Source organism: Eleutherodactylus coqui, chromosome 1 (assembly GCF_035609145.1).
Source record: "Eleutherodactylus coqui strain aEleCoq1 chromosome 1, aEleCoq1.hap1, whole genome shotgun sequence".
Classification (NCBI taxonomy): Eukaryota; Metazoa; Chordata; class Amphibia; order Anura; family Eleutherodactylidae; genus Eleutherodactylus; species Eleutherodactylus coqui.
In genome coordinates, this window is record NC_089837.1 from 372,219,587 (window position 1) to 372,243,277 (window position 23,691).

The 23,691-nt window shown below is 44.7% G+C and overlaps 1 protein-coding gene across 2 annotated transcripts in view; it reads left to right on the top strand.

Annotated features, from left to right (window-relative positions):
- MYO19 (myosin XIX) overlaps positions 1-23,691 on the top strand; it is a 343,753-nt gene that overhangs the window by 144,713 nt on the left and 175,349 nt on the right. For both annotated transcript variants that reach the window (XR_010786633.1, XM_066578554.1), the window contains exon 9: positions 20,585-20,661. Coding sequence is in view for 1 of the 2 variants with exons in the window: in XM_066578554.1 (XP_066434651.1) it covers positions 20,585-20,661 (77 nt within the window). In the remaining variant the exon portion in view is untranslated. The remainder of the gene's footprint in view (positions 1-20,584; positions 20,662-23,691) is intronic.

The following is a 23,691-nucleotide window of genomic DNA, read 5'->3' on the forward strand; positions in this document are numbered from 1 at the left end:
AAAAACAAACTGCGGGGTTGGGGCACTAACACCCCTTATTTCTTCAGCCAATCCAAATCAAGTCCTCTGCCGCGGACTGAAGCCGCACCAGATCCAATGCAGGTCGATGTCATCCGCAAACCTCTTTCCATTGCTGAAAAGGAAAGATGTCATGTTGATAATCTGTGCCTTTATTGTGGAAATTCGGGACATGATGCTTTAAACTGTCCAAACAAGTTCCAAAGGACTCTTGCCCTAGCCAACGTCAGGAACACAACGAATCTAGCCATCAGATAACAAGGGGATGTCACCAAACACACCTTTGCACCAGTAATTCAAGATGGTGTGAAGACCCTTCCCCTGCTCCACCATTTTGTTCTCCCAATAGAGATCTTCATGGGAGATCAGATGACGTAGTGTACAGCGATGTTGGATATGGGAGCAGGAGGAAACTTTATGTATTTAAAATTTGCTCTTGACAAAGACATTGCCACCAGACTTAAACCCATAGCAATTGAAATGGAAACTTTGGATAGGTCACCTTTGTCCTTGGGCTCTGTCACACAGGAGACAGTTGAACTGGAGCTCTGTATAAAACCAGACCACCAAGAAAGGATCAGCTTTCAGCTCATCTCGTCCCCTAAATTTCTGGTGATTCTCGGGATCCCTTGGTTCTCTGCCCACAATCCCTCTATCAACTGCGAACCAAGGACCATTGATTTCCCTTCAGAATGTTGTAAAGAGAATTGCCAGGTAGCATGATCCACCCTTGAACCAGTGCAACACCCCGCAGATGATCAACAGGACTTTGGGAAGTTACCGGTTCATTACCAGATGTTCAAGGATGTCTGTAGCAAGAAGAAAGCTGACCAGCTGCCACCTCATCGGCCATATGACTGTCCTATTGAGCTGCTCCCTGACTTTTCTATTCCATTTGGGCGTATCTACAACCTCGCAGAACCAGAGTCAGGGTTCCTTCGGGAACATCTTCCTCCCCAGCAGGAGCACCCATTTTCATCATTAAAAAGAAGGACTCTACTCTTCGGCCGTGCATTTTCTGATAACTTGGAGGAACATCGCAAGCATGTTTGGGTGGTCCTGGAGCGGTTCCCGAAATGGCAAGGCAGATGCATTGTCCAGGATTTGTGAAGAGTCCAAAGAGAGGGCAAATACAGATGACACAATTCTGTCCCCAAATAATTTTTTGGGCATTTTACACTCTTAGACCTTCTAACAAAGCTTAAGGGAAGATACGAAAAGGACCTGTTCTTGAGTCATCCTTCTAAAGATGTGACACTTTCCTTTACAGAAGGGCGAGAACACCAACTGTATGTTCTCGAGGCTGGTCAACTCAAAGTCCTTAAATTAGTCCATGATTCCAAACTGGCTAGTCACCTAGGGGTCACAAAGACTTCAGAACTTTTACTTTGTTCCTTCTGATGGCTTGCATGCAGGAGGGATGTGAAGACGTATGTCATCTCTTGTGAGGTACACTACCGTTCAAAAGTTTGGGGTCACATTGAAATGTCCTCATTTTTGAAGGAAAAGCACTGTACTTTTCAATGAAGATAACTTTAAACTAGTCCTAACTTTAAACAAATGCACTCTATACATTGCTAATGTGGTAAATGACTATTCTAGCTGCAAATGCCTGTTTTTTTGTGCAAAATCTACAAAGGTGAATAGAGGCCCATTTCCAGCAACTATCACTCCAGTGTTCTAATGGTACAATGTGTTTGCTCATTGGCTCAGAAGGCTAATTGATGATTAGAAAACCCTTGTGCAATCATGTTCACACATCTGAAAACAGTCTAGCTCGTTACAGAAGCTACAAAACTGACCTTCCTGTGAGCAGATTGAGTTTCTGGAGCATCACATTTGTGGGGTCAATTAAACGCTCAAAATGGCCAGAAAAAGAGAACTTTCATCTGAAACTCGACAGTCTATTCTTGTTCTTAGAAATTAAGGCTATTCCATGCGAGAAATTGCTAAGAAATTGAAGATTTCCTACAAGGGTGTGTACTACTCCCTTCAGAGGACAGCACAAACAGGCTCTAACCAGAGTAGAAAAAGAAGTGGGAGGCCGCGTTGCACAACTACGCAAGAAGATAAGCACATTAGAGTCTCTAGTTTGAGAAACAGACGCCTCACAGGTACCCAACTGGCATCTTCATTAAATAGTACCCGCAAAACACCAGTGTCAACATCTACAGTGAAGAGGCGGCTGCGGGATTTTGGGCTTCAGGGCAGAGTGGCAAAGAAAAAGCCATATCTGAGACTGGCCAATAAAAGAAAAAGATTAAGATGGGCAAAAGAACACAGACATTGGACAGAGGAAGACTGGAAAAAAGTGTTGTGGACGGATGAATCCAAGTTTGAGGTGTTTGGATCACAAAGAAGAACGTTTGTGAGACGCAGAACAAATGAAAAGATGCTGGAAGAATGCCTGACGCCATCTGTTAAGCATGGTGGAGGTAATGTGATGGTCTGGGGTTGCTTTGGTGCTGGTAAGGTGGGAGATTTGTACAGGGTAAAAGGGATTCTGAATAAGGAAGGCTATCACTCCATTTTGCAACGCCATGCCATACCCAGTGGACAGCGCTTAATTGGAACCAATTTCATCATACAACAGGACAATGACCCTAAACACACCTCCAAATTGTGCAAGAACTATTTACAGCAGAAGCAGGCAGCTGGTATTCTATCGGTAATGGAGTGGCCAGCGCAGTCACCAGATCTGAACCCCATTGAGCTGTTGTGGGAGCAGCTTGACCGTATGGTACGCCAGAAGTGCCCATCCAACCAATCCAACTTGTGGGAGATGCTTCTAGAAGCGTGGGGTGCAATTTCACAAGCTTACCTCAACAAATTAACAGCTAGAATGTCAAAGGTGTGCAATGCTGTAATTGCTGCAAAAGGAGGATTCTTTGACGAATGCAAAGTTTGATGTAAAAACAATGTTATTTCAAAAACAAATCATTATTTCTAACCTTGTCAATGTCTTGACTCTATTTTCTATTCATTTCACAAGGCATGGTGGTGAATAAGTGTGACTTTTCATGGAAAACACAAAATTGTTTGGGTGACCCCAAACTTTTGAACGGTAGTGTATGTGTTACGGTATACTACTCTTGATATGCCAGCCCGGGTGCCCTAGATCTTACTCACAACCCCTGTCCCTGCCTACTTGCCTCCACTCCTGGCTAACCACAGGCAGGCAACTGGGTGGCGATCCCTATTCTCACAAGGGACCGAAATAGATATATAGATATGAGCGAGTATACTCGCTAACGACAATTACTCGATCGAGCATTGTCCTTAGCGAGTACCTGCCTGCTCGGAAGAAAAGTTTCCGCTGCCGACACGGGTGAGAGGTGAGTTGCGGCAGTGAGCAGGGGGGAGTGGGGGGAAAGAGGGAGAGAAAGATTGCCGGCAGCCGAACCTTTTCTTCCGAGCGGGCAGGTACTCGCTAAGGGCAATGCTCGATCGAGTAATTGCCCTTAGCGGGCAGGTACTCGCTAAGGGCAATGGTCGATCGAGTAATTGCCCTTAGCAAGTATGTTCGCTCATCTCTAGTAGAATACTGACAGAAAAGGCAGATGTAAATAACCAACACGAACAATACTAAGCAGAACTGAGGCAGATGGAAAAACCTGGCAGATAATAGCAAATTATAGCAGACAAGATGACAGAAGCAGGAGACCAACCGAGGCAGACTAGCTAGCGCACTGAGGGAAACCAATAACTGGCAGTGAATGCCAGCCTCTGCCCGACCTTTAAACAAAAGCCTCTGCCCAGGGGCAAAGAGAGGGAGGCAGCTACCTCCCAACAGAACATACTAAAAGGGAGCTCGTCACCGAAGGGACAAACGGTTTCAGTAATGACTTATGAAAAACCCTATCAACCCTCCATGTAACTGGCAAATCAAGTTCATAAGCAAGCGGATTTACTACACGCGTGATGACAAAGTGACCCACGTAACGCGACACCAGTTTCAAAGACAGAACCTTCAATTTGAGATTTTTAGAAGACAAATATAACTTCTGTCCCATCCTGTAAGGTTTAGATACTGACAAACTCCTCCCACTACGCAACTGCATACGAGCCCCCGTTGCTTCCAGGTTCTTCTGTATCTCTTTCCTTACCCCCCTTCAGTACATCTGTGGCGAAATCAGCTGCAAGGCAGGCAGACGGAGTAGAAATAGCTGTAAGGAAGCGAGGATGCGGACCATATAGGCACAGAAATGGAGATAACCCAGTGGAAGAACAAGTACGTTGTTTAGAGCAAACTCTGCCAATGGCAGGAATTCTGCCCACTGAGGAGCCTTTTCGCTAGCAAACAACAGTAAATATTGAACTAAATCCTGGTTCTTCCACTCTGACTATTAGTTTGTGGGTGGAATGCTGACGAGAAGGAAAGCATTGTTCCCAGGTTTCTACAGAGGGCTCACCAAAATTGAGCAACAAACAGAACACCGCGAAGGTAGCTTCTTTAATGCCACAAAATGTGCCATCTTTGAGAAACAGTCTACAACAACTAGGATAGTTGTGAACTTCTGAGACTCAGAGGCCCCTCTGGACGCCGCCGCCAACTTTTACTGCATGCACAAACAGAGCATCCCTTAACAAAGTCGTGGATTTCCCGAGACATGCCTGGCCACCAGTAGTGTCTAGTACAAAGATTCAGAGTCCCCTGAACCCCCAGATGGCTTGCGAGAACAAATGAGTGAGACTCTTCAATGACTCTGAGACGCAAGGTCTCTGGCACAAAGCATCTGCCTTCTGGCACCCCCAAGGGAGCGTCCTGCTGACATTTTTTGTAGATGAGGAACGAGATCAGATTCTACAGCTGCCACCACCACCCCAGGTGCCAAGATATTCTCGGGAGCCACTTTCTCACTTCCCGGCAAACCCAAACTCTGTGAGAGGGCGTCTGCATTCACGTTTTTCTCCCCTGGAATATATGTAATGACGAGGTTAAACCTGGTGAAAAACAACGCCCACCTGGCCTGATGAGCTCTGAGCCTCTTAGCATTGTCGAGAAATACCAAGTTTTTATGATCAGTATACCCGGTAATGGGATGCCTTACCCCCTCAAGATGGTGACACCACTCTTCAAGAGACCACTTAATCGCCAATAACTCACAATTACCCACGTTGTAGTTACGTTCCACCGAACTGAACTTCCACGAGAAGAACGCACATGGACTATACCCAGGTCTCCTGCTGACTTCCTGAGACAATACAGCCCCCGCCCCCACCTCAGACGCATTCACCTCAATGAAGAACAGTCGTCGCGCGTCAGGCTGTACTAGCATCGAGGCAGTAGTAAACACCCTTTTGGGACGACTAAAAGCCTCTAGGGCCTCTGGCGACCATCTTACCAAGTCGGCACCCTTCTTGGTAAGATCGGTCAGGGGTTGAGCAATAACAGAATCATTCTTAATGAATAAACGATAGAAATTTGTGAAACCTAAAAACTGCTAGAGAGCTTTCAAGTTATCTGGTCTGACCCATTGGAAGTTTGCTGCCACTTTATCAGACTCTATTTGAATCTCTGTGGGTGAAATCACATAACCAAGGAAAGACACTTGTTTAGTACCAAAAATGCATTTCTCCAATTTGACAAAAAGTTGGTACTCACGCAAACAGGTCAGAACCAGCCTCAGGTGCCGCACATGTGAATCCCAGTCTGGGGAGTACACAAGAATGTCATCGAGATATATGACCAAAAATACCCCGAGGAAGTCGTGGAAGACCGCGTTCATAAATCCCTGGAACACAGCAGGGGCATTACACAGTCAAAAGGGCATGACTAGACATTCAAAATGTCCGAACAAGGTGTTGAACGTGGTCTTCCACTCATCTCCCTTTCGGATGCGAATTAAATTGTAAGCCCCCCTTAAGTCCAATTTGGAAAACCAGTGGGCCCCTACCACCTGATTCAATAAATCAGGAATCAGGGGCAAGGAGCACTGGTTCTTCACTGTGATTTTATTCCAAGCCCGATGATCCACACAAGGCCTCAGTGTCCCATCCTTCTTCTCTACAAAGAAGAGATCTGCCCTGGCAGGGGAACTGGGCGGCCTGATATGTCGTTTTGGCAGAGACTCCGAAATATAGGGCTTCGTGCTCATGCCCAGACAAATTGAAAATGGCTCCCTTAGGGATGGGACTGTCGGGATCAAATCAATACCACAGTCCCACTCCCTATGGAGAGGCAAAGTCTCAGACAGTTTCTTGGAAAATACATCATGAAAATCAGACAAATACTCAGGAATAAGTATGGTATCTGCTGAACACATGGATATAGTAGTTAAGTGACTATGACAGGACAACCCCCAATGTGTCAATTCCTGAGTGGACCAATCAAATCAGGGATTGTGCAGTGCCAATCAGGGCATACCAAGCACTACATCAACAGACATCCTTTTCATTACCAAGAAAGACAGATTCTCAGAATGGAGGACACCCACAGTGAACTATAACATGGGAGTCCTCTATTGTACAACCCCTGCAGACAGAGGGGTAGAATGAGTACTAGTAAAGTGTATGGGAATCTTTAACGCCAAGAATTCGGTCATCAGAGGTCTGACAAAACTTAAACTAATCAAATTGGCAGACCCCGAATCAATAAAAGCTCAACTGGACGGAGTGAAATTCCGAAAGCCAATCTGACAAGGCACCAACAACTTAGTGAGTAGCTGTAATCCTAGGTGATCCTCCCAAAAATCGCCTAGGATCTGAAGTTTTCTGCCAGTTCAGACTGGTGTTGTAGACGCTTTTGAGGACAGGTCGCTACACAATGTCCGGATTTCCCACAATAGAGGCAGAGGCGATGAGTCATCTGGAACACAAGCGGAAAGCAAGGTAGCAAGGAAACTGCCGAAGCAGCAGCTAAACATGGAGTTATGGACACGACTCACACAACAACACTACAGCATTATCTGAAAGGTCCAGGGCAGCTATATAAGGAGGTAATTAGAAAAGGTGCATCAGCTGAGCAGAAGGCCCAGAAGCAATTATCCCTAGGAGTGCTGGAAGAGAGTAAGTGTAAGTTCAGTGAACAGTGAGAGCAAGATGATGCCCTTGCCTGCCAGACACAGAAGCAGAAGATTGTGTCTGAACAGTGCACCTAACATCTCCTCTGCCTTTCACCCGCAGTCTAACGGCCAGACAGAGAGAACAAATCAGACTCTGGAGCAATGTCTCCACTGCTTTATCTCCTATCCACAGGATGATTGAGTAGATTTTTTTTGTCAACAGCAGAGTTCACGTACAACAATGCTCAACACAGTTCAACTGCCCAGAGCCCGTTCTATTCCAACTAATGGAGAAGGCCATTTGCCCGTACATTGGCCATCAGCTGGGTTTATAAACTGCGTGCTTAGACCAACTTGATGCAAAGAAGCTAAAAGGAAGCTCCAGTGCACCCTATCAAAAGCCTTTTTGGCATCTACCGAAAGAAGGCACATGGTTATGTTATTTCTCTGGACATAGGTAATTAAAGAAATGGTATGAAAGGTGTTGTCCCACCCCTTGCAAAACCCAATTGGTCTCCATGCATAATCTTTGGGATGATTTGACTGAGGTGGTTTGCCAGCAATTTAAAATAAATTTCCGCAATTTCTTAAAATGCTGCAAATTTATTAGCAAAATCGGTCAAAAATATTATTTGGATTGGGCAGGACCACCACATGTGCATCTAACAACTGTTTTGGAAAGGGGCTGATAGACACTGCACTATTAAAGAGCTTAGTTAGAATTGGCAGGAGTTGTGCTTTAAAGAGTTTAAAAAGTAAGCTGTGAAACTATCTGGTGCTTGGCTCTCCCCTCATTTGACGGCTGAGATAACTTTGCCTATTTTCTCTTCCATAAAAGGGGAATCAAACTCATCTCTTGTCACTGTTCAAATCGTAGGGAGAGCTGTTTTCTGAATATAATAATTTATCTTCAAATCTAGGTCAGAGTCTGAATGGTCAGCATATTGGCCCTTTATGTTATACAAAGAGTTATTATAATCCTTAACGAGATTAGCTATTTAGTTAGGTTTATGTACTTCTGCTCCTTGCGGGGTCCAAAGAAATGGGATATATGTATTAGTGTTCTGTGGATGAAGCAAGCGTGCTGTGGCATGACCATTTATTAGCTTTTTCATATAGCAAGCACAAAAAGCATTCTTGCTCTGACTGTGGTGAGACTAACACCCCTGGGTCAAAAGACCACTTATGAGCGCCCTCAAGTTTCTCCAACTCTGCAGTAAGGTTTTGAATTTTAATAGCCCTTCCCTTCTTCAATCACACCCCATGCTTTATTAACTTACCCCAAACTACACATTTCCGTGGCAACCACTGCAGAGAAAGAGGGGTCCCATTTGTCACATGATTCCCAATAAAATGAGAGATATCTTTAATAAGGTCTCCCTTACAAGCCACGTCCTTCAACAGAGACTTGTTAAGCTGCCAAGACCATTCCCTAGCTTCAGTCCTCAGCAGATCCAACTCCACCTCCTTATAGCAGCATGGTACTTCGATAAATGTTGGGCTTTTTAGCAGAAATACCAGATGTTCCCGTTCTGATGCTAGAGGTTTTTAACTCAGTAATTGAGCCCTATTGGAACAGACTGCATTCGCAAGGACCGCCTGATAGAAAGGAACTGAGCCCACTAGGACGCTTGCTAGATGAGACACTTCTAATGGATGTATGGGGTACCAGGAATCTGGGAGTTAAATATTATTCATGCCATTCCAGTACGTATCAGACTTTGTCACTTATTGATTTGGCAATCGGCAATGCTTTACTGTATTGTCTTGTTGGTCAGATACCTGCCTAGAGTACTGTCTGACCATTCCCCCATCCAGGTTGTATTATGACACTCCGGAGATGGTGCGTCTAGACATCCATTTTGGAAGTTTAATGCTTAGTGGTCAATATTATAGGACACCAGGATCTGGGAGAGACCCTGAAGGAATATTTTGAGTTAAATTTTGCAACCATGACTATTACTGTACAGTGGTTGGTGAGGAAGGTATATCTCAGAGATCTTCTTCTACAGTGAGTGGCACATACTAAAAGGAGACATAGAGAACGAGAGCAAGAACTAAGAAAATAACTAATAGATAGGGAAGCCAGGTTTGTGGAGATGGCACAGCAGAGGCCCTTGGACGATGGAGGAGGGCTCAGAAAGATTTAACTCTATATACTTTAAAAACCGCTGCACACAAATGTAAATTTAGAAAGCAGACATATTTTGAGGAGGATGAACATATGCTAGCCCTAGTCTCTCAGGCACAAAGGAGTTCCACATATATTACACTGATGAGGAACAGCCAAGGCACAATAGATACAGACTCTGCTGCAGTCAGAGAAACAGTAAGATTGCACTACAATTCCTTGTACTCCTCCAGTCTTTACAACACAAAAAGAGCAGATTATTCGGTACTTGGCAAATATAGCCTTACCGAGTCTGACCGCTGAGCAGAAGAAACTTTTGGATGCCCCTGTGGAGCTGGGGTAGTTGGAGGAAGCTTTAGAAGCAATGGAAAACAATAAGACCCCGGGGAACGATGGTCTACCAATAGAGCTGTACAAGCAATATGCGGGTATATTACTACCAAAGCTGTTGGAGGTACTTTTAGAAGCGAAAAAACAGGCAGAATTACCACTATCTATGCGGAATGCGGTGATAACGATTATTCCAAAACTGGGAAAAGACCCTCTTATACCAGAGTCGTATAGACCTATCTCATTATTAAATCTTGATGTAAAGATTCTGGCGAAAGTTTTTGCTAATAGACTGTCACAAGTGGTCGTGACCCTCATTCATCCTGATCAGAGTGGATTTATTCTGGCATGGTCCACAGCGATTAATATACTAAGATTGTACCTTAATATTCAATTGCTGGTGGACAATGGTGGACGGAGAATACTATGCTCGCAAGACGCTGCAAAAACGTTCAATAGCGTGGAATGGTCGTTTATGTGGGAAGTACTGGACAGGATGGGATTTGGGCAGACCTTTTGTGAGATTCATAAAGCTTTTATATGTAAATGTGACAGCCTGTGTTACGGTAAACAGAAGTTGCTCAGAGACCTCGCACTCAATAGAGGGACGAGACAAGGCTGTCCCCTTTCCCTCCTCCTATTTGCACTTGTAATTGAACCTCTTGCTAATGTGATCAGATCTTGTTCAGTAGTAGTGGGGTTTAAAATAGAGCAAGTGGAAGAAAAGGTCACACTTAAGCAGATGATTTACTACTATTCTTGGGTGTTGCCGGGGAATCGCTAAAGGTGGCAATGTCTTTGATCGGGCAATATAGATCGTACTCTGATCTGGCTATTAACTGGAGTAAATCCATCATACTACCTGTAGATAAACCTAACCTGGTGGTAGTGGAGAGTAGGACCTCTATGCAATGTCAGCCAATCATTACATACCTAGGAGTCAAAGTATCAAGGAATGCTCTGGAATATGAAAAATTGAACCAGACCCTTTAATGCTGAGATTTAAGATTGATGTAAAATTCATACAGCGGACCTTCTACAAATGATGTGGCGCTGCCCAAAGCTAAAAAGATATTGGACCGAGGTATTCAGTCTGATCCATAATGTGTATGAAATTACTCTAGAGTTTACCCCGTTGGTGTGCTGGGATATGTGACTGATTTACCCTTAGATGAAAATGAGAAACTTACAGTGGCTAGATTACTGTATTTAGCCAGAAAATTGATAGCACAGCGCTGGCTAGATGAAATCCCTCCCGATCTGAGCGAATTTAAAAGCAAAGTCACTCAAATTTTAATGTTGGAGAAAAGTGTTTATTGTAAAAGAAAAACTTTACTGAAATACTACAATATATGGCTCAAAAGGCAAATTTGCTCAGGAGAGAATGTCTTGTGCCCACTGAGGTGGCTGTTTTGGGTGGAGGGGGGAATGCAGGAGAGGAGGGAGAAGAGATGGAATGTACTGTATTAACCTTTAAATTTTAGGAAACACCAAATACTATAACATAAATAACCCACATATGATGAAAGAAAGAAAAAAGAACTCCAGAGAACTTATCTGTACAGTACAAGAGAGACTTATGGGGATGTGTTTGGGTATTTTTGTATTGTATTAAAACGTCTTTGGACGTATAAAAGTTTAAATTAAAAAAATATTTGAATTAAAAAAAAGAAAAGAAAGATAAGTAACCCACAGGTGGTCCCTCTGTAACTGTACAGGAACTAACCTATACAGGTTTAAATACCCCTGAGAAGGAAAAACAGTGTAGTGACCCAGAATAGGGTCCCTCCATCATTTGTAAGTCTGTTTGTCTTTAAGTAAGCTTGTTTGTCTCCATGTCCTATGAGTGTGTTGTGATTGATAGTTTGGGAGAAGGTGGAGGAGTTAAGTGAGAGAATTGAAGGAGAAGTGTTTTGTTTATGGTCAGAGAAGGAGGTGTGCACAGGAGAGACAGGCTGATGCTTCTGCCGGGGCTTGGCTGCAGTTATGTCTCTGCTGCTAGAAGGCTTGTCTTTTCCGGGGACGGAAGCACAGGAAACGCTGCTTAAGAGTTTGTATGAGAGTGCAAGTGCCACATGCGCCTTTGCTGAATTGCATCTAGAGGGGAAGCACAGCAGCCTGTTACAGCTAATAACTAAAGTGAGAGTGATTTGAAAGACAGTGTAACACAAGAAAGTGTCCTTCAGATAACAGGGACTGAAGATGTGTGTGTTTTGGGAAAAATAACTTGCTGTCAAGTGTGTTCAGAAAGGTAGAGCTCAGGAATCTGTTCAGAAGCCTGTATCTTCATGTTGAGAAGTATAAGTAATTTGCCTGTGTTGGAAAATCAAAATTGGATTGTGAGTAAAAGGAAACCATATGTCCCTAGTTTTGAAAAGGACTTTTTTGTGGACTCATTTATTCATCATGAGTTAACTTATTGCTTATCTAGAGACACTGGCGTCATAACAATAAGGACTAATCTAGGGTAATCAAGTCTGCTAAAATCTTATCTACCTTGCAAGTGACTGAGCTGGGCCATACTTCAGCCTATGGTAAAAGAGACGGAAGCACCACCATGAACCGCTAACATTTTTTACCCCCGATCTGCTCAGCTGAAGGCCTAGTTCTTGGTTGCTTCACAGCACCACCTGGTTCAACCCTAATTGGAAGCGGTCTTTCAACGGCAGTAAGACAGAGACTGCCACAAAGACAACAGTGATACAACATCATTATAAAACATACCCTGTTGGCATTAAGACACAGATTAATTCAAGACCCTGGCAGCATGGCTCTGAGAAGCTTCAGCCTGCCCTGATAGTCATGTTCTATACTTATGGCCTAGAGATTGAAAGCAAAAAGTAAACACTGAAGAGAAAGGGACAAAGAACCTCTTTATCACCTGCTCAAAGAGCCTTAAAGTCTCACCGTCACTACATTCAGGGGCCTCCAGGGCACCAAGACGTCATGCTGTAGAGAAGGAACAGAGGAACTGAGTTCCATTCAGGCAGGTTGAATACTGGCAAACCAAGGGCTTTAGTAAAATCTTCCCAGTCAGTAGGATCGCTCGGCTCATGACACCTCCCATTCTTGCGTACAACTATCTGGAAAGGAAAACCCTATGAATAGGCAATCACACTTCCCTACAGTATATCAAGCAAGGGGCATAGTGCTTTACATTGAGCCAAAGTGGATTGTGGAAGATCTTATAACAGAAGAATGCGTGCTCCATTAAAGTCTATTTCAGACATGTTGTGAGCCTTTAACACAATCTCCTCTTTTACAATGTAATAGTGGAGGCGGCAGATCACATCCCTGGGTTTATTAACATCAGGATTGAGTGGGACTAGGGCTCTGCGGGCTCTATTTCTAGCTCCTCTGTGATGGAATGGCCCAGAATCATGCTAAATGAACCTTGTAGTATAGGCACCAAATCAATAGTTTTAGTTGTATCCTATTGTTATTCCTTCTGCTCCAATTACACTGCCCAAAAATGATTTTGTTTCGGGCTCAAAAGTAGCGTATTCTTATGTATTTCCATCTGCTGAATTCAAAAATCACCATAAAAGTTTCGGATTAGCTCTTGCTTTGGAGATGCAGGGACATGTCGTTTTTTAGAGTTTACATTTATTTTGTGGGATTTTTTTGGGGGTGGGAGGTGTTGTCACACCTCTCAACTGACATAACACAACGTTCGCCATATGTTTGTACGTTATAAACATAATAAATGTTTCTATGACTGAGTTTCATATTGCTTATGTTTTTCTCTTTTCCAGAATTTCTGGTTTTGGAGTGCTTTTGAAGTGTAAAATTTGCTATATCAAAATGCCGCGAAAATGTGTAAATTTAGTGAATTTTTCATTAGGTATAATGAAAACAAATGTTTGGTACCGTGTTAGCCAGTAGAGCAAAATGTGATTGTTCCCAGCAAGAGAAGCCACGTAATCTTGTAGATATGATACCTTTTAATGGCTAACAAAAATACATGATGTTACAGCGAGCTTCCGAACCAACACAGGGTTCTTCTTCAGGCTTAAATGGATTGGATCTGAAGAGGCATAGATATTTATATACACTTATAACATACATACTTATGACAAGGCACAGATATGGATGTGATTGGTTTGCACTTAAAAGGAATTCTGCAACAGCAAACAAACTTTTTTTTGTCTAGGCACTGATAGCGGAGTGAAAGTTTTATGGTCCCTAAATCCCTAAATTACTGTTGGGGGGGGGGGGGTCGTCAGGCTAGAAATGCTACAAGAGGTACATGTTGTTCCCAGCAAGAGAAGCCACGTAATCTTGTAGATATGATACCTTTAATGGCTAACAAAAATCATGATGTTATGATCCAATCCATTTAAGCCTGAAGAAGAACCCTGTGTTGGTTCGGAAGCTCGCTGTAACATCATGTATTTTTGTTAGCCATTAAAAGGTATCATATCTACAAGGTTACGTGGCTTCTCTTGCTGGGAGCAATCACATAGTGAATTTTTGTTACATTTGTGGTTAAATAAAATTTTCGTCACAGAAACGCAATCTGACGCCTCTTGTGAAGACTGCCTATTATCATTATTTTGGCATGAAGGTAGGGGAAAATAAAAACGAACTATGGCTTTTGGTGTGCCTATGGTTTGGCAGGAGCCTACAAACCATACAGATGACTGCTATTTCTGCTTGACTTCCCCTATAAAGGCAGGATTGTCAATGAAGAAAACAGGAACAGTTCAATACCCGAATCTTCCATCTGCTATTCGACCTATTCCACATTCAGATAATTTACCAGTTCCTTTTCCACCCCAAAATTATGAGCTTGAAGTAGAAAATAGTGTGGTAAAAAGAAGAACCCAACAAGCCTTCAACATCCCATGACCCTGACTTTGAGGTAAAGATGATACACCGCACAGACTGAGTCAAGCGGAATTAAGTGATCTCATTCAAGACCTTTACCTCTCAAAGGAGAAGGCAGAACTTTTGGGTCAAGACTACAGCAATGGAATCTTCTCCAACGTGATGTTAGGGTCTCACAGTACAGAGAACATCAGAGGAATCTGCTTCCTTTTTTGAGAAGAAAAACAATCTTGTTGCTTGCTGCGACGTTTATGGCTTGATGAAATGTTTGAATTTGAACCATGATCCAACTGAATGGAGCTTATTCATAGACTCCTCCGAGCTTAGTTTGAAAGCTGTATTACTTCACAACGACAACTGTCTTCCTTCCAGTTAGTCATGCATATCACATGAAGGACACTTATGCAAACATGATAGCCCTCCTCGATTCAATCAAATATACTGAACACAAGTGGAAAATCTGTGGCGATCTAAAAGTCATCGCTGTATTCTTAGGAATGCAACTGAGGTACGCTAAATACTGTTGCTTTTTATGTATGTGGACAGTAGGTATAGGAAATCACATTACATTCAAGTGGACTGGCCTGCAAGAAATCTTGACTCTACCAAGAAAAATGTTATTGCCAAGCCTCTCGTGGACCCAAAAGATGTTCTTCTTCCACCCCTTCATATAAAGCTGGGTTTAATGAAAAATGTTGTCAAAAGGTATAAACCAGGAAGGACAGGCATTTAAGTACTTAAGAGACAAATTTCCTAGATTGAGTGCTGAAAAGGTTAAGGAAGGTATTTTTGTTGGGCCACAAATTCGACAACTTGTAAAGGATCTTGCGTTTGACCAAGTTTTGGAGGGAAAAGGAAGCTTGGCAAGCCTTAAAGAAAGTTATTAATGGATTCTTGGGCAACAAAAGAGATAACTACACTCAATTGGTGACAATACTTCTGGGAAAATACCATCAACTCAGATGCAACATGTCCTTTAAAATCCATTTTCCCCACTCCTGCCTAGACCTTTTCCCTCCTAGTTGTGGAGCTGTCAACGATGAACACGAAGAAAGATTCCACCAGGATATTTCTGTAATGGAACAAAGATATCAGGGCTGTTGGAATGAAGTAATGCTTGCGGATTACTGCTGGCCTATGTGTAGGAATGCTCTGGAAATCACTTACAAGAGGCAAGCCAAAAGAAAATGATCTCTTGAAGTCACCACATGATTCTCTTCACACCGAACCACCTGTCAGGAATACTTCCATCAATTTAGAACTCTTAGAATGTAACTGCCATTAAAAAAATTTCAAATGCACTTTCAATGTTGTAAGCATATGTAATTAAAACATATCATTTTTTCTTAATTTGATAAAATAACATACTTTCATCTATTGTATGTCACAGAAACTAGAGCTAATAAAAAGTTTTCTTTGTCATATTCATTTTCCTCACCTCAAAATTAGTAAGATTTGATCATAAAATTAATGAATCATTCCAAAATATTTTTTTTGTTCGCCAGTGTTTTCGGAGTCATAATGAAAATGGTAATGCTGCTTAATTTGTTGATCGTGAATGTATCACTGAGGTCAGAAAATGTAGTAGAGAAATTGCCCTGGTCTGTGGACATATCATTTACTTTAACCTCCAAAGAGTGAATAGTAGCCTTTATGGAGCTTCTTTCTTGCTTACAGGACAGTTCAAGTCTCTTCATAAAGCGCTCCATTTTGTGCTTATGGTAAACAGTTTCATATGTTCCTGCCAGTCCCAATCTGGATCACTAACTTGTAGAGAGGGTGCAGACAGTGTTTTAAGCTGAAGGAGCTGTATTCTGAAGATCAGCACTCATGGCCGGGAAGGGAAAGGGGGACTAAGCGCTTCTATTCTGCAAGAGAGGGCAACTTGCTTGAAACAGAGAAGGAGATGGAGGGCTCTCCGATGTCCATCCCCACTTCAAGCATGGGGCAGAGACGAGTCCCTACCAGATGCATTTACCTCCTGGTGCTGTACTCCTCATGAAACCTGGCTAGTGGATCGAATGCTGCTCCTTCCAGGTTGCATCCTGCTGGAGCTGAATCGTGTGTCAGGAAAGAAGCTGTGCAGGTTTCTCTGCACCTCTGCTAGGCTTTGGAGGTCCCCCAAAGACATACCTCCTCTTCCTCAAAACTGCCTCCGGTACTGACTTTGTAGTGCTGGATAGCCTGAACTGCTGCCTCATGGCAGTAGCTCTGCAGGTCAGTGTCTTTTCTCTGTCATTACCAGGACTCACCATTTAGTCTTTTTTTTTTTTATGCTGTCAGTGTATCAACTTTTACTGCCACTTGAGATAGTCGACTACGCTATTGTGAACCCCCCAAAAAGATGGAAATGAACAGAAAGCAAGTCAAACTGAGACATCCCAGTGTGCCTCTTTACAGTCAATGGTTCAGTTCTGGGTGATGAAGCAGCCGGCTCAGATCCAGCTGACTGCTCTTCGCCAGACCAGATGACGCAGGGACCAGTGAGTGCTCGTCCTGACTCCTCATCACAAAACCAGACAAGGGGGAAAAAACAGGGCTCCCATTCACATATTGCAGCCAAAATGGCGGCAACTAGATCATCTCAAGGGAAACAGGGCCCCTTTCCTTCGGCCAGCCCACTCAAACAGCGCCCTAGAACTGATAATTCCATCCCTGAAACACGGAGACCAGGTTTGCTTTGTGGGAGGCAGACAGGCCTTGGATGGCACCAGGAGAGTGCTGAACTTAATACATTGAGCAGGAGAGCTCGGAACGTCTTCTCTGCTTTTGGCCCTGGATACGGAGAATGAGTTTGACAGGATACACGGTATTAGAGCTAGGGACAAGAGTACCAGAGCATGATCTGACCAAGACGCAACTCCTATTTCTGCTTTTTGGGCCTTAGGAAGTAGGAAGAAGTCAGTAAGGAACATGTCTATCCTCGAGAAGGATTTGTGTCTATGGGAGTAGTAGGAATATTTTTTGAGCTAGCATTTAAACTGCAAAATGTATCATAAAGTTCCTCTTTGCACAGCCATGAGGAGAGAGAAGGAATAGAGGCCCTGCCTTTGTTGCTCGTGTCTATAGAGGGGTCTGATAGGATATTGAATTCCCCAACTATCACCAACGACCTTTTTTTTACTTTTTTGGTAATTCTAATGATCTTATTGAGGAAACTCATTTGGGAAGCATTGGGTGCATCTATATTTACTAGTTTTAGTAGTTTTCCGTTAATACTACAAACTAGAACAGTATATCTTCCTCCGTCATCCACTAAAGATTCGATCAAGGTAAAGTCCAGCATGTCCTTGATTGCTACTAAGACTCTAGCTTTTTTCTTTTGTGAGTTAGCCAGGAAGACTTTGGGTAATTTGTGATGTAAAATTTTGCCTCCAGTGTCCACCAGGTGGGTTTCATGTACAAAGAGAATATCTGTCTGGTTTTGAAGAAATGGTTTCATTGCATAGGGAGTGTCTCTTGAAAGGCAAATCGAGGCCTCTCACATTTATTGATATGAGGGTTACTGCCATTAAATTTTTTGGTGGAAATTTGAGGTGTTTTTTAAGCATCTTGACGGTAGGTTCAATCCTGCTTTCAGAGGATAGTTTAGAAGGTGTACCTGTTTTCCACTTGTAGAATGCGTAAAATCAATAGGTGGTGAGCAGTGGGGTGGGTACCAGTGGAGCTCTGGAAAGGGAACATAACAACATGAAACTCTGTATTGTGATGTCTCTATAGTTAAGGCACCCGTGGTGAACACCTTGTGGGTGAACTCGAAAGGGGGGGCGGTTCAGCCATTTTGGACGTAGAAAGCCTTTTTCAACTTTTTAATTTGAATCCAGGGACTTTTCTAAATGTTAGAACAAGAAGGATTTCAGGAGCAGAGTTAGTCGGTGTTGGGTAGGTTGCTCATACGGGGAGAGGATCTGGAAGACCACTCTTTGGGGGAGACGATCCAGTGGGACTGCTCCTTCTACCCTCAGGCCTCATTGTTGTAGGAGTTTCAGGCCACCTTCTGGTTTGTGAATTATATGATTGGAGCTGTTTTTAGCTATTATTAATTTTGTTTGGTATCCCCATTTATATACAATTTTACTTTCTCTTAGAGTTGCGGTGCTGGGAAAGAATTTTCTCCGGGTTTGTAAAGTTGTTTGAGAGAGGTCGGAATTAGGGCTTCTTTCACATGCTAAAAGTGAATTCTCACTATATGTCTCGGCAGTTTTTCAGAAATCAATTTTGAGTGTGGCAGTCTGTGCACCCTATCTTTGATTCTTTCTTCTGCGGAGGTATTTGGGAAGAGATTTGTTATTAGGTTTTCCACATACGTCGGCAGTTCTGCTTGCAGAACAGATTCTGCCACTCCTCTGATTTTGATATTATTACTGCCGTTTCTGTCCTCCAAATCCGCATGTTTGGTTTTGATGGACTATAGGTCTTCTGCAAGTGCATAGTGGGCATCTGCAATATTATTATAATGCGATCTTGTTACTTCCTCCATTTGCTTTCTAGGTGTGTAACTCTTTCTCCCAGTTCCGTAATAGAGAAGCTTATTGAGGGGTTGAGTTTTGCCAGATCATTTTGTATTGATGCTCTTAGGGCCACCAGCATTTCTTTAATAAAGTGCTCAGATGCTGCTTCATTTCTGCTAGATACACTTAGGCCTAATTCCCACGGATGAATTTCCATGGCGTTGCCCAGCAGCTATTACGTTCTATTGAACCTAATAGCTCAATGCTTACGGTGCGGAATTCCACCGTGGAATTCCGCCCAGTGAGAGCACCCGTAATCACCCGCGGCATGTTCTATTTGCCGCAGGCGTATGTGCAGAGGGCTTCCATTGCAGTCCGCTATAGCATAGTGGAAGATAACGTGAAACTGCTTCCCCTCCCACCGCCGGCCGCGTCACATGATGCGGCCGGCACGTCACATGACGCTGCCCGTGCGTCATGCTCTCTACTGCGCATGTGCGCCGAAGCGTCATGTGGGACATCGGATCCAGAGGGCAAGTATTGGGTCTCTGGGGGGGGCGACAGACTCTGCTGTGGAATTCCGCTTGCGGAGCCCGTCACAGCCGTGGGCACTAGGCCTAAGGGCAGGGGAGAGGGAGAAAGTCTCCAATCCATCCCAAGGTGATCTGTGTCCTCCTGGCCCACTGCCCCCTCCCCTCTGCAGCTCTGTCTGACTCCGCCCACTTTTCAGTCTGTGTGATCTTCTCTGCCTCCAGGGCCCACTCTGGACCTAACTGAGGCAGCTGCCATGAGAGAGAAGTGCAGGGAGATGCTCTGTTACCTAGTCTGCGCTGCAAGGGCTGCTAGCATCCTGTCACCATCTCTCCAGCAGCTTGCTCCATGCTTTGGCTTGTTCCTGCAGGAAGGTCTCCCTCTCCTCCACTGTCCTCACGTGTATGAAAGAAATCTGTCAGCCGTTTAGTTGCTGGCTTCGCTCCTATTCTCCTGGTCATCCTGAGGAATGCCGAAGGTGATTTCTTCAACTTTATTTGTTCTCTGGTTGCTTTTATTTAGTCTCTCTAAGGCCCCCTGCACACGGGCGGAAATTCTGTGGCGGGATTTCCTGCAGAATTTCCGCCCGTGGAAGCTGCCATAGGATTGCATTAGAAAACGCAATCCTAGACAGACGGCTGCGATTTGTTCGCGTGAAATCACACGCGAAAAACAAATCACGGCATGTTCTATTTCTGTGCGGGTCTCGCAGAGGCCCCCACAGAAATGTAACTCCCGGGCCACCGGCTCCACTCTGCGCATGCGCCAGCTGGACGGCAGTTGGCACATCAGAGAGCCGCAGGAGCAGGTGAGAGCTGCACTGGTCCGTGCAGGGGCACAGGTCGGGTCGCACTGCAAGAATTCTCGCAGCGTGATCTGACCCAGCCTTCTGCAGGTGGCCTTAGGCTTTTTCTAGCAGAGGTCACTGCTGTGCGACTTCTCTCTCTGCCATCCAGGCGACGGCCCCAGCAGGGCTGACTCCTTATTGATTTGAAAGAGAAATGGCTATACAAGGTTAGCGCAAATGTTTCTTGGTTCTTTTGCTCTCACCTAATTTGTGGAACTTATGCCCCATTCACATGGTGCAGTTGAGCATGGTAAAAACCACACCATGAAAACTGCATCCATTTTTGCTGTGGTTTCCAATGCAGTTGGGATAAAAACTACATCGAAAGCCGGGTGCAAAATCATACGCAGTTTACACTGCACCCTGAATACAATTTTAGGGTCTCTTGCCTATTCATTAATGTGTGAACTCTGGCTAACATTTTGTTTTTTGATTTATTCAGAGGATTGCTTTGAATCTACTAAATCTGCAATGTTGCATTTGGGAATTGAACCTTCAACACAGAATAACATATTTAAGGTTAGTGACTGAGCTTAGAGGGGTTGTCCCACCGCCCAAAGTGAATTATTTTAAGCATTAATGCCCTGTAAAGTGAAAGCATCATACAACACAGCATTACACATAAGAAGACATATTCTGCTAACCTTTTTATTCCTTATCTTGTCCTTGTACAGCTGACCTATACAAACTTTCAAGGATGGCACTACATGGGTAGTTCTCATGATGCACTGCTCTCTCTCCTCCTCAGCGTGCGTGCGTACTCCCAACGATGCCGCTCACAGGAATTGAAGACCAACAAGAGGCGCACGCTAAAAGAGAGCATCGCGATCTCCTGCTACTGCTCTGACAGCTGTAGCAGGAGATTCCTTCATCTCCACAGAACGTCCCCTCATCACTGAACACTGTGACAATGATGTCACAGTGTCCAGTGATGAGCGGACATGTTGGGGAGATGAAGGAATCTCCTGCTACTGCTGTCAGAGCAGTAGCAGGAGATCGCAATGGTATTATTGTATCTTGATGCCACCAGGAAGTACTGGTGGAGTCAAAAGTGATATGGATGGGGGAGGGTGACCCCCCCCGAATGTGATTGGCTGCTGAAATGCCTCACCTATAGGTCCTGCCAGGTCAGTATAATGCTGCACTGGCCCCCTGCTACCGTGGATGTGTTGTATGGCTCCTCCGGTGACAGCAGCGTGATAATGTGCGGTCCCTAATCACCCGTAGTGCAGCAAAAACGGTCGGAGCGGCAGTGCCGGGGGTAGGAGACAACAGAGCACTCAGGCAGCGGATGCTGGACACAATGGAGGACTGAGACAGCGGAGCCAGAGCATCAGAGCAGGAGGTCTTGCTGCAGCACGGAGGTGGTGGCTACTGCTTGCCCAGGGGCCATGGTAGGGGGGCGGCTGCTCTAGGAATAAATTCCTAGCAGCAGCGTCTGTATAGATTGTTGCCAGGGCTGCACAGTTAGGGGTTTGTGTTAATGTTAGGCTTATTCACTGCAAATACTTCAATTTAACCCCTGTAACATGGAAGTCTTAACAGCGCATAATGTTAGTTTTATATGCACACGATCCCTAACCGTCCAGCCCAGGCAACAATGTATACACACACTGCTGCTAGGATCTTTGAGAAGTCAGCCACTGGGGAGCTAGGGGTGTGATAGGGGCGTTCTTACATCCAACACCTGTCAAACCCCTAGGTTCCTGGTGGCGTCAAGATACAATTATACTGATCGCGATCTTGAATCAATACTTTCAATTTGACAGAATCATTGTCACAGTGTCCAGTGATGAGGAGACTTGCCAGGGAGATAAAGGAATCTGCTGCTACAGCTGTCAGAGTAGTAGCAGGAGATCGTGATTCTGTCCCGTTGAAAGTAATTAAAAGTGAAAATAACACACACAGTGCCCCCCCTATGGTGCACCCACACAGTGCCTCCCCCATACTTTACCTACATATTGCCCCCAAACAGTGCACCTACATAGTGCCCCCACATGGTGCACACACAGTGCCCACACATAGCATAGCACCCCTACATGGTTCTCCCACAGCGTCCCTGCATAACATAGTGGCCCACACGGTGCCCCCACATAACATGGTGCCCCCACAGTGCGCTCCCACATTACATAGTGCTCCCACATACTGCCCCTACATGGTGCACCCCCACATAACATAGTGCTCCCACAGTGCCCCCCACACATGCCCTCCCCAGTGACCCCACATAACATTGTACTCCCACACGGTGCCCCCACAATAGTAGCCACATCAGCATCCGTGCCCCCTCCATATTTGCCACAGCAGCATCAGTGCCCCCTCTATTGTAGCCACAGCACCATAGCTGCCTCAACACTTATAGCCACAGCAATAATAGTGCTCTCAAAATAGTATCCCGAGCAGCATCAGTGTGCCCCAAAATTTTAGCCACAGCAGCATCAGTGCCCCCACAATAGTAGCCCCAGCAGCATCAGTGTCCCCACAATTGTAGCCCCAGCAGCATCAGTGCCCCCTCCATATATGCCAAAGCATGAGTGCCCCCTGTACATTAGCCACACCAGCATAACTGCCCCCACACTTATAGTCAGAGCAGTAATAGTGCACCCACAATTGTAGCTGCAGCAGCATCAGTGCCCCCACAATAGTAGCCCCAGCAGTAATAGTTACCCCATAATAGTAGCCTAACAATTATAGCCACAGCAGTTTTAGTGCCCCAAGAATAGCCTCAGCAGTAATAGTGCCCCCACAATTGTAGCCACAGCAACATCAGTGCCGCCACAATTATAGCCACAGCCGTAAGTGTCCTCACACTTATAGCCAGTGCAGTAATAGTGCCCGACAATAGTAGCCCCAGCAGCATCAGTGCCCCACAATTATAGCCACAGCAGTAATAGTGCCACCACAATTATAGCTGCAGCAGCATCAGTGCCCCCACAATTGTAGCCACTGCAGTAATAGTGCCCCCACACTTATAGCCACTGTAGTAATAGTGCTCCCACAATAGTAGCCCCAGCAGCATCAGTGCCCTCACAATAATAGCCACAGCAATAATAGTGTCCCAACTATTGTAGCCATATCAGCATCAGTGCCCCCACAATTATTGCCACAGCAGTAATAGTGCCCCCACATTGGTAGCCACAGCAGCATCAGTGCCCCCACAATTATAGCCACAGCAATAATAGTGCCCCCCACAATAGTAGCCCCAGAAGTAATAGTGCCCCCACAATAGTAGCCTCAGCAGCATCAGTGCCCCCACAATAGTAGGCCCAGCAGCATCAGTGCCACCACAATTATAGCCACAGCAGTATTAGTACCCTCACAATAGTAGCCCCAGCAGCATCAGTGCCCCCGCAATAGAAGCCACAACAGCATCAGTGCCCCCGCAATAGAGGCGACAGCAGCATCAGTGCCCCAGCAATAGTAGCCACAGCGGCATAAGTGCCCCCACACTTATGGCCGCAGTAGTAATAGTGCCCCCACAAGAGTAGCCGCAGCAGCAGCATCAGTGCCCCCACAATTATAGCCGCAGCAGTAATAGTGCCCCCACAATTG